We start from the raw sequence: 15,534 nt of genomic DNA, 5'->3' as shown, positions 1-15,534 counted from the left end.
GGGAATCATTGCCTCATTCACCCTTCTTACTTTAAGCTTGCAAATTACTGTTGTTCTAATGATTTAGCAACAACTGGCGCAATGAAATATTTAAAGCAATGAAATATTTAACATCAAGCGCACCTTATTTACTCCTGCTACAATGCTTAACATTTTTTATGACAAAGACATTTGTTTTTTGACTAAAAGTTGGCAGGTCATATATATTGAAAATTATTTATGGAATTATAAACAAGTTATAAATAAACTTGAAAAAAAGAACTAATTTTATTGCTTTTTAGCCAATCCAATATTTCCTTAAAACACTGTTGGACTTAAATTTTAGAATTTTGAAACATTGTTTAAAAACGATTCGTGATTAAACGTCAAAATAAATAATTAACCGTGTAATTTAATCAATTCTAATTAAGTATTAAAACATTGTGCGCTAACAATTCAACACCGTAACATTTCAAAACAAGCATTAAATAACATTTTCCGCTTAATATTATGTCGTCAGAATCATCAAAAATAAAAAAAAAATGAACAGAATAAACTTACAATTACAACTAAAGAACAGTTTTTATATCAGAAGTAAGTTCACTTATACCATTATTGGTAGAGTGTATTGTTCCGTTCTGTGAATTACATTTAAAAAGTCGCTCTTTGTCAATAACTTTAAGCTTACTGTACAAGTCAGCGGCAAAATATTCTAAAACGCCATCATAACTTGGGAGATAATTAAGGTCAATAATGCCATAGTTACCCGTTCTTTCTTCTATTATAATGTCTATACCGAATAAATTAAGATTGACTCTGTTGCTGATGTGGCGCAATAACTCAGTAACTATTTCGCTATCAAGTAAATGTTTACAAGAACCTGCAGTTGTACGAAACTTCATTGTTTGAGGGTTTTGCTCATGCAAATCTTCATTGTGAATATCGCGTTTTGAAACTGTCATGCTATCAAAATAAACAGTAGGCTCAATGCCACCTACTAAATTTTTTACCGAAGGCCTTTCGCATATGTACATTTTATCACCAACAGCTGCAACCTTATACAACATACTGCCGTGGTTAACAAACTCTTGAATCACACAGGGAGCAACAATATCACATGCGCGCCTTTCAGAAAAAATAATCGACATATCATGAGCTTCAGCATCACATCGAGTAACAGGGGGCTTAGTTATGATTGGGAACTTAATGCCACCCGCAGCAATCACATCTAAAGCGTTTTTAACATTGGAATCATCAAGAAATATATATTTTGGAACAAAAACCTGTATTCCTTTCATTGTAAATTGACAGTCTCTCATGACTTCCATGGAGTAAAATCTATCAGCCAATCGGACTGTTTCTTCGATAGGGTCAAGCATTTTAATTGATTGGTGAGAACGGACATAACTGACAAGTTTCCGCAACTTCGCATTTCCTTGTTCTTCGCCAACGTTGTACCATTCCAAAACCTTTTGGATAATGACATCAAACGGACCTTGTTCAGTCAAACTCTTATTCATATCAATGACAATAAATTCCATACTTCCATCATCACAAAGTTTTTCAAGCAAGTGAGGCAATTGAAGTTTATTTCTGGTGTAGTCCACTATACATATTCCCACTCTAAGCGGAATCATTTTCTCAGAATGTTAAAAAAATGTGCTCCGTATTGGTAACTCTTTTCCCGACCTACATAAAACAAAAAAATATATATTTACAGCAGAAATTAAAAATATTGGCAACTTCTTAGCTCCTCGACACAAGACTGGATGATTGACAAAATACATTAAGCTATCGATCAACATAAATGCTTTTATAAAAAAGAAAATATAAAAAAGCTATTATTAATGTAAACAAAGGTATTTGTTAAGAAAAATTTCTCTTATCATACATAAAATGCGCAGCAAAAACCTCGTGTATAGAACTTTAACTGTGACAAATTTTTACAAATATCTTAGATTTAAAGGTACGACTTACATTTTGCTTTTAGCTAGACATTTCTAACGAAAAAATGTTAACAAGTTCAAACTGTTTATGTTTTCATAAGACATGTGCGAGGATTAGTTATAAGTAAAATAAATAATTAAACCTCTCATCTCTGATTGGTGTTCTTCTAGATCTTCATTGGAGTGAGATTTTTTCACCGATTTTTTTAAAAACAAATTATATAATTCGGTATGTTATTTTTTCGGTATATCTGTTGCTCGGTATATTATAAGAGCTCCTCTCAAGACTATGCGTTTAAAATAACGAAAAAGATTTTTTTCGAGTCAAGAAATGTATGTATTTGTTAATAGAGAAAAACTCTTAGAAACACAAATACAAAATTTGAGAGAGCAGACAAAAAACATGTTTATACATGAATATATATAAAATTTTTCAATAATATACTTATTAAAAAGTTTATGCTCAAAGATTTAATGTTAAAATGTTCGACTTAATATTTATATTAAATCAAACATTTAATATATAATTTATTATAGATGATTTTTCCATAACTAAAAACGTTTTTTGCCACAAATGTACAAAAACCTTCAATAATTTGCTTTATATTTGATTTATCAAATAAGAATCATATTCACTAACGTAACAATGGTATTAAAACTGAGTCGTTATGACAACGGCAAAGTTTTGCTTTTGAGATTTATTACTAATATTACTAGTTTCATATATCGAAATATATTATAAATATATATTCTTTATAATTTAAAAAAATGTTCAATTAACTTTTTTTAAGCATACAGCATTTATTTTAAGCTAGTCGAGTGTAAGTTATCTTTTGTTATCATGTTTGATTTTTAAAACGTGAGCAAATAGTTCAAAAAGCAAATTGTTCAAAAACGCACATTTCATAGAGATTTTAGTCTAAACCGTAAATAAATGCAATCAGGCTGATGCATTATATAGTAACTTTTATTTTGATATATAAAACATAAAACTTTGATATAAAAATTTTGATATATAAAACATAAAATTTTATGAAAACAGATATATACCTCTTGAATATTGATTATTAAATTCTAAAAACATTTATAATGTCAAATAAAACCAAGAGTTTGATATAAAAAGAGTATTTTTAACGCAAAAAAAAACAAGAGAAACCATGCTAAAAATGCGCGAAATTTGTGAATTAAGTGAATGTTTTTCTCACGGAAGTTTATCTGGTTAATGTCAAAATGAAAGAACAAAAAATATATTTATATTAAGGACGGTAAAGGGTAAAATAGTGAACTTTTAACTTTTTTAGCCCGACTTGTCTATTTAAATAGAAAAACAACCGTTAAGGGGCGCCAGTGAGTACGCATTTACAACATCATCATGAAAACTTTCAAAACAAAGAACTTATTTACCAAGGCTTTATTTTCAACAAAACAAATCAACGAGTAAATCAGAAGAACATTTTTTAATGGAAACAAAAAATTAGATATTTTCAGAGGCAAATACACAAATTTGAAGGAAAATAAGATCGAGAGAAGACAAAAACATGTAATATCTCATATAAAACCTAGAAAACTATTTTTTATAACTTCTGACTAGGACTATCAAAGAAATAAACAGTAGAAAAAAAGAACTTTAAAAATTTTTCTTCAGTAACAAAAAAAATCGAAATTTCTTAATAATAATAAAATTAAAAAAAAAAGAATGGGGGGGGGGACAATCTTTATTTGGGGTGTGCATACAATAAAAACTCGTTTCTAGAACATTTAGTAAATCTGTTAAACACATATTAATGTTTCTAAGACATTCTTATAAAAATAACAACATACGTATTGTTTGAAATAAATAGTAGAATTTACTGGAAAGTTTTCGAAAACTGTTTTTGAGAAAATTAGGAACTGTTGCAAAAAAAAAAAAAAAAATATTTCGAATTATTTTTTTATCAGTTTTAGATAATGTGAAGGTAGACATGATTTTTCTTTTTAAAACTAAAATAAAAGTTGATATTAAAACCATAACAAAAAAACATTTACAGTAAAAATATAGTAATGGTTTGTCTTTGAGCAAATATTAAAGAATAATAGATTTGTAACATTATTAATTTTCAGGTACAAAGCAAACTTATGGGTGCCCTTGCAAAGTATTCTCAAATGAGCCTGAGGATAAAAAAAACACAAGAGGATCTGAGTCTTTATTCTCTAGCTCATTTGAGGATGAATATAATTGAATATTTTTGTTTAAAATAAAGTGATATTATATCAGGTTGGTTGAGGTTATCAGATGAAATTTAGAACTCGCTGATATAGATTTAGTATAGAATACTGAAAAAATGGTAAAAAAATATTTAATTTTTGCCCAATAATAAATTATCAATTTCATATTTAGTATTAAGAGAGCAAAATTTTCAAGAGAGCAAAATTTTCAAGAGAGCAAAATTCAAGCAAGCAAGAAAAAAATCTTCCTGACTGTAGTGACCCTCAGACTTAGAAATCAAATAAAATAAAACAAAAATGAAAAAAATATGCACATATAAATACACTAGAATTAAAATATGCACATATAAATACACTAGAATTAAAATATACACATTTAAATAAACTAGAATTAAGACAATTTTTTTTATTTTAGTTTAAAAAGCCTATTCAGAACCTATAATTTCGTAATGCGGTGAGCATAATCCCACAAAACCTTTCTTTCACAGAGGAAATCATTACGTTAGTAAAACAATCGATTAATTATTAAATGAGTAGGAATGTATGAATTGATTTTTTTTTTTAATTTTACAACGAAAGGAGACCGTAGATATAACGGCTAAACGCACAATTTAAGAGTATCCGATGGCAACGAGGTTAAAAGTCTACTTGAACCGTTTTAAGACTAGTCATTTTAAGTGCAAATCAAACATAAAGTGAATTTGTTTGAGAAACTTTATTTATATAGACGATTTGTTTACCCCTATATCAATTTTAACTTATTGCTAAAATTTCACAGCTAATCAACTATGCGCAATATATTGCAATAAATTCCTACGTGATTAACATTATTATGCGTTAATGGCATTTTTCATTTGTTCGTAATTATATCGTTGTAGCGTGTTGTGAAACGAATGATTGCAATATTTACAATATTAAATAAAAACATGTATTTTATATATATGTATATTTATTTCAAATATATATATATATATATATATATATATATATATATATATATATATATATATATATATATATAGATATATATATATATATATATAGATATATATATATATATATATATATATATATATATATATATATATATATATATATATATAGATATATATATATATATATATATATATATATATATATATATATAGTATATATATATATATATATATATATATATATATATATATATATATATATATATATATATATAACTATTTAACAAGATTTAGTATCAGAATTTGAATATTATTATAAATAATAAATATTTTATAAAACCTTTATATAATGAGTATTGTGAAAAAGCGATTTCTCAAATATTCAAAAATTTATAAAATTTAAAAGGTTTTTAACTTAATAAGTTAAATAGCAATTTTAATTTTTTTTTAAATAACAAAAAAAGATTTAGACTTTCAAATGACGAAAGCGTATAAACAAAACAAAACTTAAAAAAACAATAATTAAAATAAGAAGCTTCTAGTTCATGTTATAAATTTAGAAGTCTTCAAACATTTAAAACATTTAACTACAATTTAGTAGTCTCAGATAATTTCAAGTCAAGAATTAAAATATCTTTAATATAGAAAGTGTTTCTTTCATCCGCTATTATTTGAGGTCATGAAAAATATAAAAAAACCATGTACCCGATTTTTTTATTATTTAATTATAAAACTCATTTTTTATTATTTAATTTTAAAAAAAGCACGCTAAACTCGTTTGTTATCTTTTATCATTAAAATCATCTTTTTATAATTTTTGAAAAGTTGCGAAAAAAGAGCCTAAATAGATTAATATCAGGTTTACATTATTAAATATTTTTCGCAACACCATTTAAAAAAAAAAAGCGTTTTCAATACTATTTCAAAAATAACTTACTTTTCTGATCTAGTACGGTTCTCCTACTTCACATGATTTCGCTTAGGTTGAAAAACAACATTTTATCATTAACTCCCCAGATCTTTTTTGCAAAAAAAACCAACGTATAAATTAAATTTCGTAATAAAAAAAAAAAGAGTTTTTTAACTGACTTTAAACTTTTAAATACATTTCAGAGCGCGTATATTTCTTACAAATATAAAACCGGCCTGTCTAGTTCAATTCGTTTTAAGTAGCACATGCATAATCAAATCAAATACGCTCTCCGTGACAGATACTTTCCACATTTTGAAATTCGCCAAGTACTTTCCCTATTTTGCAGAAAATTTGAAACGAACAAAATTTGTTTTCATAAAATTCTTGTAAATAACAACGAAAATTTTTTTCGTTAAAAAACTTTTATTATTTAATTAACAAAACGATGTTTATAAACACTTTAAAAAAATAAAAAGTATTTCAAATAGATTTTACTTATAAATGATTAATCAATTTTCTCTTCGTATGTAAAAATTTAGAAAGTCACACAGATACAAACAAACTTTTAAATACATTTCAGAGCTCGCATATTTCTTACAAGTATAAAACCGGCGTTGTGTGTGTGTGTGTGTGTGTGTGTGTGTGTGTGTGTGTGTGTGTGTGTGTGTGTGTGTGTGTGTGTGTGTGTATTGAGATTTAAACATTGTAGTTAATTCTGGATATTATTTGAACAAAACATATCTAAAAATTTAAATTAAAAAAAATTCTCACTAGTATTATTTTAATGGAATAAAAATTTAATTACTTATTCTAAAATTAAGGTTTTCATTAAAATAAACATTGGTGTTTTGTTTTGAAAAAGTTTGAAAGAATCTTAAAAATCTTAGAAATATTAGCAAGAGTCGTATACGATTTTAACTTTTTTTATAAATTTTTATATTTGATACAAAAAACATGATTAATATCTGATTGCAAATATTCTTTTGCCTTTCAATGGTTTTTCTTTCTACCTGGTTAACAACCTTTTTTTACACGGTTCATATTTATTATATGACGTAATTGACGCAAACCGGTCGCATTACTTTTTAAATCACTTCACAAATAACTTAAATAAAATTTAAAAGGATAAGAATATTAAAGAATGAAAATAAATTAATTTCCGGTTTTTTTTTTCAATAAAATTTTTGATTTGCGAACGTAAATGTTAAGGAAACGAAACTCTTGTAAAAATAATTTTAATACTTTCTTTTAGAAAATTTAATTCCAATTTAGATATTTTATCTGAAAATAAGAAGGAACGAAAATCTTTTAATGCTAAAAGTTTACAACTTAAACCATATTATACATAAGAAAGAGCAGAAATGAATCGTAGAATACAATCTTAATTACCAACATTAATAAAACTCTTTGATAAGAGTTAAGTAGATTAGATTAATAATCGTTAACAAAAAAAGTTTTTAAGATATTTAGTTTGCAAATTTTTGGTTATAAACAAAATATATAATTAAAATATTAAAGAAACAAAAAAATTTATTTTCTATATCAAAATTTTTAATTTAAACTGATGTAAATCGTTTGGAATTTTTCAATTATATACTGGTTTTACTGGTTCTCAGTTATGTGAAACTCTTTTATCATTCCAATATTTTCAAATAGAGTTTATATATATATATATATATATATATATATATATATATATATATATATATATATATATATATATATATAATTTTTGCAAGTGCCTATGGTTTGCTAAAACCAAACATACAATTTAAACTTTTTGATCAGTTCTGATTTTCGACTTTAGGATATTTACGTTCAAAACAAACAAAAAAAAGCAAATGCATTTACAAAGGAGACATCTATTAAAAATTAAACCTTTAGATCTAAAAAAAATTTGTTTTAAAGCTTTCCTCATATGTGTAGACTTGAGTAGAAAACGGCGCATCAGGATTATCTCCAAGATTTTCTGTATTTTAAGACGACGAGATGCTACAATATTCTTTTTTTTAATTCGGTACTGTGAGCGGTTCCCCAGCATATTTATACTGCTTGTATAAATATGCTGGGGAAAATATACATGAATTTTATTTAAATAAAATTTTTGACAATAAATAAAAGAATATAAAAAATTTCTGAAAATATTTCGAAAAAACTGATTTTTACAAATAAAAACAAGTTTGATTTTCCTCTTTTGGGGAAAATTGGGAAAAGCTAGTTTTAAAAACTAGTTAAATCTTTATTTATAACTAACATTTATTCTAACATTTGTGAGGCGTGCCATGCTAGACAAGAATAAAATGAGGATAGAAAACTAGGAAAGAATAATTTCAGAATAGAATGTTTTATGATAGAAATAACCTTACTAGAAAAGAATTTTTACAAAAGAATATTTTTTGGCAGAAATTTTGAAAAGAAACTTGAAATACTTTCTAAGAAAGAATATTTTTTAATAAACAACTTGCTTGGAAAGAATTTTATTTAATAAATGCGAAAAACTTGCTAGGAAAGAATTTTATTTAATAAATCTAAAAAACTTGCTACGACAGAATTTTATTTCATTAATCCAAAAAAACTTGCTAGGACAGAATTACCATTTATAATAAAAGTGAATCACTGATGAATGATTCAGAAATTTCAGATAATCTTTATTATTTCACAAAGATTTTGTTAGAACTAGATTATACTTATTTAACATTTATTCAATTAAAAATCATAACTGTAATTACCAAATTGCGCGCAAATTCTTTCTTAAAATTTCTTTGCTAGCACGTTTTTAAAATTTCTTTTCTAAAATTTCTTTGCTAGTACGTTTTTCCAATTTTCTTTGCTAGAAAGAAAATGACTTTTACTTGTGCGATTTCTATCCTAAAAAAGTCTTTGCTAGCAAGTTTTTCATTTTTCTTTGCCAGAAAGGATATATGTATTTCTTCTTTTCTATCCTTCAATTATTCTATCCTAAAAAGTAATCATGTTTTTTTCTATCATAGCAAGAATTTTCATGTTTCTTTCCTAGAAAGGCTTTCCTGAATTCTTGTCTAGAACCGGCCACCATTTATGATAATAAGAAAAACAAGTTAAGTTTGTGAAAAACAAAACAAAAGTTTTTCTTACTAGAAATAAATTTTTTTTTTAATTACTTGTTTAACAAAATATACACACAAAAAAAACTATGTATCTAATCACATTTGAGTTGTTTCATAGTTAAAAGCAGGCATTAACTTACTTTATAAATCTGCAGGCTCAACTTATTTTTTAAACTTATTACGGTATTACTAGGTAAATTTATTCAAGTAAAAATATTTGTACAATTCAGTAGCAGCTTTGAAACATGCACTGGATCTCAGTTTCACCCTTATGCACCCCACAAATACTCTGAGAAGGGCAACCAACTATTAATTACTTTGTCCAGCCAGAGAAAATGGCTGAAAATTGTGTGTTTTTATATAAGCCATAGGTTTATATATAATATATATATATATATATATATATATATATATATATATATATATATATATATATATATATATATATATATATATATATATAACTTAAATTGCTAGTTTAGACAAGCACTCTGGCGTCACACAAAAATAGCTTGCTGCTGGGGGCTTTAGTACATACTTTGACTAACAAATAACTTGACTCGCAGCAGAGTGCTACTACATCAACTGAGAAAGAAAAGATTGCTGATTCTTTATTTTTTTCTTCTTTTTTTGAAAATGCTATATGCTGTAAAGATAAGCAAAACTAGTGAGCAAATGCTCATCTAAACACGTTATAGAAGTAATATATATATATATATATATATATATATATATATATATATATATATATATATATATATATATATATAAATATATATATATGTATATATATATATATATATATATATATATATATAATATTCTGAATAATTTTTAATAGAAATACTATTAAAGTTAGTTATAACTGTACAAAAATATAGAAAGAAATATAAAAGGCCACAATCTTGCATTGATTAATAAGAATGAGTTTCTCAATACTGAAAATTATAATTGCAAACAAAAAATTGAATACCCTATGAATGGCAAATGCTTATCAAAAAATATTATTTACAAATGCATTGCTTCCTCACAAAATAACCCTGATAAACAATATATCGGCTTAACTGAAGGCAAATGGAAAAAAACATTATGCCAAACACAAACAATCTTTTAAACATAAAAAATGCACAAAAGAGACTATGCAGTCAAAATATATTTGGCAACTAAGAAAAAAATATTAATTTAAAATTAAAATGGTCCATTCTTAAAACTGTGCCTGTCTGTAATAATACTTTCAAAAAATCTATGTTTTGTTTGCAAGAAAAATTTGAAATTAACACCCACATGGATCATGCAAATTTACTAAACACATAGTCTGAATTAATTTCTAAATGCAGGCACAAAAACAAATAATTTTTTAAAAACTTTGAAAACAAATGACTAAACTAAAATTATCTTTGTTCTAAGAAAATTAAAAATTTAATGTAGTTAATGTAACTGGTTGCAAAATAACTACAGTTATTATATAATTATTTATTACAAGTTCTGTGAAGGAATTTTTTGACATTTAGACATTCTTCCTGATGAACGTACTGAAGGAAAAACAGCCAGTCAAAGACAAATTAGATAAGTGTTTTTACTAATTTATTATTGCTCTGTTCTTTAAGAACATTGAGCACTCTATTTGTAGAATACACAAACACAACTTAAATGCAGCAATAGACACACGCAGATGAAATCATATAAAAACCGGAAGTTGCGAGGGCTTCAGTACATACATTGATTACCGAATAGCCTGTTCCGCAACAGAGCGATGCTATATCAAATGAAGGATTGGCATGGGGTAGCAATCTTTTGTTTCATTATTCTTTTCATTTTTCTTCTTTTTCTAAAAATTCAAGCGCGATTATTTACCTTAAGTGCACAAAAATGATATTAGGAAATTGTAACCTAACATATGGGTTGAGTATAGTATAGTGTGTATGTATGTATGTATATATATATATATATATATATATATATATATATATATATATATATATATATATATATATATACATATATATATATTTATATATATATATATATAAAAGGTTATATAATAAAAAAACAACTTTTTTACGGTACTTAAATTTCATGCCATTTTCGGCACTCATCAGCCATATATGGTATGGTTGATGAGTGCCAAAAATGGCATGAAACTTACGATAAAAATCATTTTTTCTCATTCAACCTTTTATTTATTTATTGATCTATTTTGTGATTATTTCACTTTATATCGATCACTCTCAAATCGAAAAAGAGTTGATTATTATCACATAATTAAAACAATGATATATATATATATATATATTGATTAGTGATGTACAGATTAATTAGCACCGACTTAATTGGCCACCTTTTGCGCAATCAGAATTGGTATCAGCATCTGCCTTTTTTTACTAATTTACTGTTTTCCAACCAATGGCATTTTAATATTTTTATCATGCATTATGATAATAATTAAATAAATAAAATAAACTTTATGCATTTAATAGAATTTTTTTGAGAAATTGTTTATTTTGACATTGTTTACAGGAAAATTTGTTTATTCTTAAGAAGATGTTTATAAGCTTTAATTTAACAGCTGAATGGACTTTTATTACCATGTTGTTTTAAGAATAATTTTATTTTGTGTTGTTCTATTGTTATATTTAAAAGTAACTTATTTAAGCATTGTTATCTATGTGTTCAAGTATAGCCTATATTACTATATATAGTATAGTCTATATATATATATATATATATATATATATATATATATATATATATATATATATATATATATATATATATATATATACATATATATATATATATATATATATATATATATATATATATATATATATATATATATATATATATATACAAACACACAATATTATATTTATTATTAACAATAATATAAATATTTTTTAATAGATAATATATTACTTTAAAATATATCACTATGTTGAAAAGCAACTTACATGAGGTACATATATATATATATATATATATATATATATATATATATATATATATATATATATATATATATATATATATATATATATATATATATATATATATATATATATATATATATGCTCGCTGCATTGTAATATGAATAAATCATTTTCTTGAACAAACTAATTTCTGCAAGAGTTTTTTTATTTTTTGCAAGTATTTACAGCTCTTGTACAGTATTTGAATTGTATACTCTCGAGTCCTTAATAAACGTCCCCACCCATTTAATAATTTTTGAATATTTTTACTTGTTATCAACAAAAAATTTATATCTCAAAACCAAAAAAAAAAAAATTTAGTGAAAATCGGCCATAACATTAGAAAATAATTTCAGTCACTGATAAAAAACAAAAACTTTCAGTGTAAACTGGCTTTAAAAATCGTCGACTTAAGAAATTCTGATTACTTTTTTTTAATTCTTTTTTTGGTTTAAATCCTATAATTAAACCCATAGATTTGCAAAGCTTTGGTTTTAATTATAGGATTTAATATGCTGAATATAAGTTTTATACTTAGCAAAGTATAAAACTTATATCAGCATATTAAATCCATTTGAAATTATGATAAAACAGCTGTTAGAAAATGCGCATTTGAGCGCAAGCCACATTAGAATAGTTTTATGCGTGTTTTGTAACAAATATTGGTTCGGATTTAAAAATTAAAATTGTTTATAAAAAATATTTATATTGTAACATGGCGTCAGATCAGAAATTTTCAAGAACTGGCTGAGATAAATACAGTTTAGAAGAAAAAAATGCTTTGGGAAAACTTTGTAAAAGTTACAAAAAAGAGTACGATTTATTGGTTGCTGAAAACTTTCAAATAGTAAACTTCATTGAAAAAAGAAGGAAACATGTAAATACATTGCCACATGAAGGTTACCTTGCAAGAGCTGTGAGAGAGTTTTATTCTGACCTTAAAGACATTAAACATGATAATCCCACCTTAAAAAAAGCCCTAAAACTTGGGAAAAGATGTCTAAATCAAGTCGATGATGAAGATGCTGTAACTGCTCCTCCAAACAAATCAAAGTATTGTCAAGCAGGTGGAGGACAAAAATTAACCATCCCAGATGTCAGACAAACTTTTATTTGAGTGGTTTGTAGACATCTGTGGAACCCTTAAAGCACATTTACCCAGGAAAATGTTTACAGCGCAATGCAAAATTTTTTATGAACAGTGGCTTGCCCAACAACCGGAAGAAGTGCCAGAGGATAAGAAAATTATTTTCTCCAACCATTGAAATAATAACTGGATGAGTGAGCATGGTGTCAGTCTGCGCCATCCTAACAAACGCTTTCAAATAATGCAGGCCGACTGTGAAGAAAGAATATTTGAGTAACTGAAAAATATTTGGACTGTACATAAATACTTTATTGAAAATTTTGGAGTTGATCCACCTGTGCTGAATGGTGACCAAATGCCACTCCACCGGAATGAAAGTTCTAGCCAAAAGACCTTAAACTTTACTGGTTTGGACACATACGTCAAAGAAAACTATTCTCTTTTAAGAGAATGAATTGCTGTTTACACTCAAGTTTGCAGTGACCCTAAAGTCTCGCTTAAACCAGAATTTGTGTTTAAAGGCAAAGATGTTGGAATAAAACTTAATCCTTCTCAAGATGTAAAGTTTCAATGGGCACCTAAAGGTTCCTATCAATTGGAACATATGCTGAGTACAATAGCTAATTTACCAAATAGGCACAATATTTTTACACATCAAAATTACGGGATTTACGTGCTAGATGATTATAGTGTGCACATAATACCAGAATTCAAAGCTCCCTTACTGAAGCAAGGCTATATTTACGTTGGAATAGGTGGTGGTATTACAGGGGATGTCCAAATTAACAATACAGATTTCCACAGTCTTTTAAAAGTAAAATACCAAAAGTTGGAACAAAACCTTATGATGGCGCAATTAAGACTTGACCCCAAAAAAACTCCAAAGCCATCCAGGGATCAAATGATGCAAATGCTGCTAGAAAGTTGGAATTCGTTGGAGATTGGTGTAACTAGTCGATTTAAGGCACTTTGGATAACCAATGCTTTGGACGGAAGTGAGGATTATCTTGTTTTGGAAAGAGTTTTTGCCTTAGTGGGAGAAAAGCTTCAAGCATTTTGAAAAAACCTGATGCTTACCCCAAGCCCAAGAAACTTGAAAGATTTCCAGGGGCTAATTACACCTCCAATAGGAGTAAAAGGAAAGCAAAGATACAAAACTTGTGAAACAGAGCCGTTAGATGAAGGAGATGGATTATTTGATTGTGAAGGTGAAAATTTATTTATAAATCAACACATCAGACAGACAAGAAAAACAATACAAATGTGGAAACAGGTGCTATAGAAAACCAAGATGAAAACAATCAAGTTAATTTAAATGCTGTTAGCTCATCCAACATTTTGTTAGGTGATTTTTGTCGAGGTAATAATGATTTAAGAAAAGATACTGTTTTTATTGATGAATTAGGAAAACTCTTAAGGCAGAAACATCTACCCAATTTATTCCACATCTTACAAGATTTAAACAGAGCTACATAATATCTCGCCGTGCCATTAAAAGCATATTGAAAACAACAACATTGAAGCCGTTGACAAAAAATAGTTGGACAATGAAATGGAACACTGCGATAAAAATAATTCAATCAGGAACGCTTTGAGGATCTGTTTAAATAAAAAAATCATTTTTATATTTTCATATTTATAGCAGCACAAACATTCTTTCCACCATAGGTGTAGGGGCAGTTTTTTAGTGTTTGAGACTTCATATGTATATATCATTTTATATAAACTTATAAAGATTAATTTTTATATCCTCCTACTATCAATTCAACCCCTCCCCCCCCCTTATTTATTAGATTTGAGAAAAAAATTGAGAGTATGAATCATGTCTAAATTGTATTATCATACTAGGGTAACAGGTTAGTTTATAAAATATGCATCTCTTTAACATATCTACCAGGAAATAAAACGCAACAACCAGTAAACACAACACATCTAAATAATAGGAACTAGATTTCAAATTATGTAAACTTATTTCAGATTATGTAAACTTATGTAAACAAATTATGTAAACAAATTATGTAAACTTATTTCTTTTAATTCTCTAAAAAACCTTAAATACATTAACAAAATCTTAAATACATACTAATTACTTTTTAGCTGTCATCTAAAAAAGATTTTGAAATATTTTGAAATATTACACTGATCAACAAATAAAATTTTATTGTGCATATCTTGTCAACTAGGTGGTTTTTTAAAACAAATTAAATATGCTGATTTCAAATATGCAAACCATTTTTCGCCATCACGTCAAGTTGTAAAGATATTTGGGTTCAAATCTTTAGTATTTAAGGTGAAGTCCCTAATATTGTCGAAAAAAAAGATTTTAAAAATGTTATTCATTTGTAATAAAAATAAGTATTTTTTGTATTATTGCTGAATAACATTCTGTAAAATAAATTTTAAGGAAAAACATT

General features: G+C 26.1%; 1 protein-coding gene across 7 annotated transcripts in view; it reads right to left on the bottom strand.

Annotated features, from left to right (window-relative positions):
• Positions 1-463: 463 nt before the first annotated feature.
• Positions 464-15,534, bottom strand: part of LOC100215092 (inositol-tetrakisphosphate 1-kinase) — a 47,087-nt gene continuing 32,016 nt past the window's right edge. For 3 of the 7 annotated variants that reach the window (XM_065803215.1, XM_065803216.1, XM_065803214.1), the window contains exon 3: positions 464-1,668. In XM_065803215.1, the coding sequence (XP_065659287.1) occupies positions 549-1,616 (1,068 nt within the window). In that variant the 5' untranslated portion in view covers positions 1,617-1,668 and the 3' untranslated portion in view covers positions 464-548. Of the gene's footprint in view, positions 1,669-1,870; positions 1,937-1,956; positions 2,725-6,002; positions 6,454-15,534 lie in introns of those variants that run through there. The other 4 variants (XM_065803217.1, XM_065803219.1, XM_065803218.1 and 1 more) reach the window with 4 other exon arrangements.

This window comes from Hydra vulgaris, chromosome 08, assembly GCF_038396675.1.
Source record: "Hydra vulgaris chromosome 08, alternate assembly HydraT2T_AEP".
Lineage (NCBI taxonomy): Eukaryota > Metazoa > Cnidaria > Hydrozoa > Anthoathecata > Hydridae > Hydra > Hydra vulgaris.
This window is presented reverse-complemented; position numbering and strand designations above follow the sequence as displayed.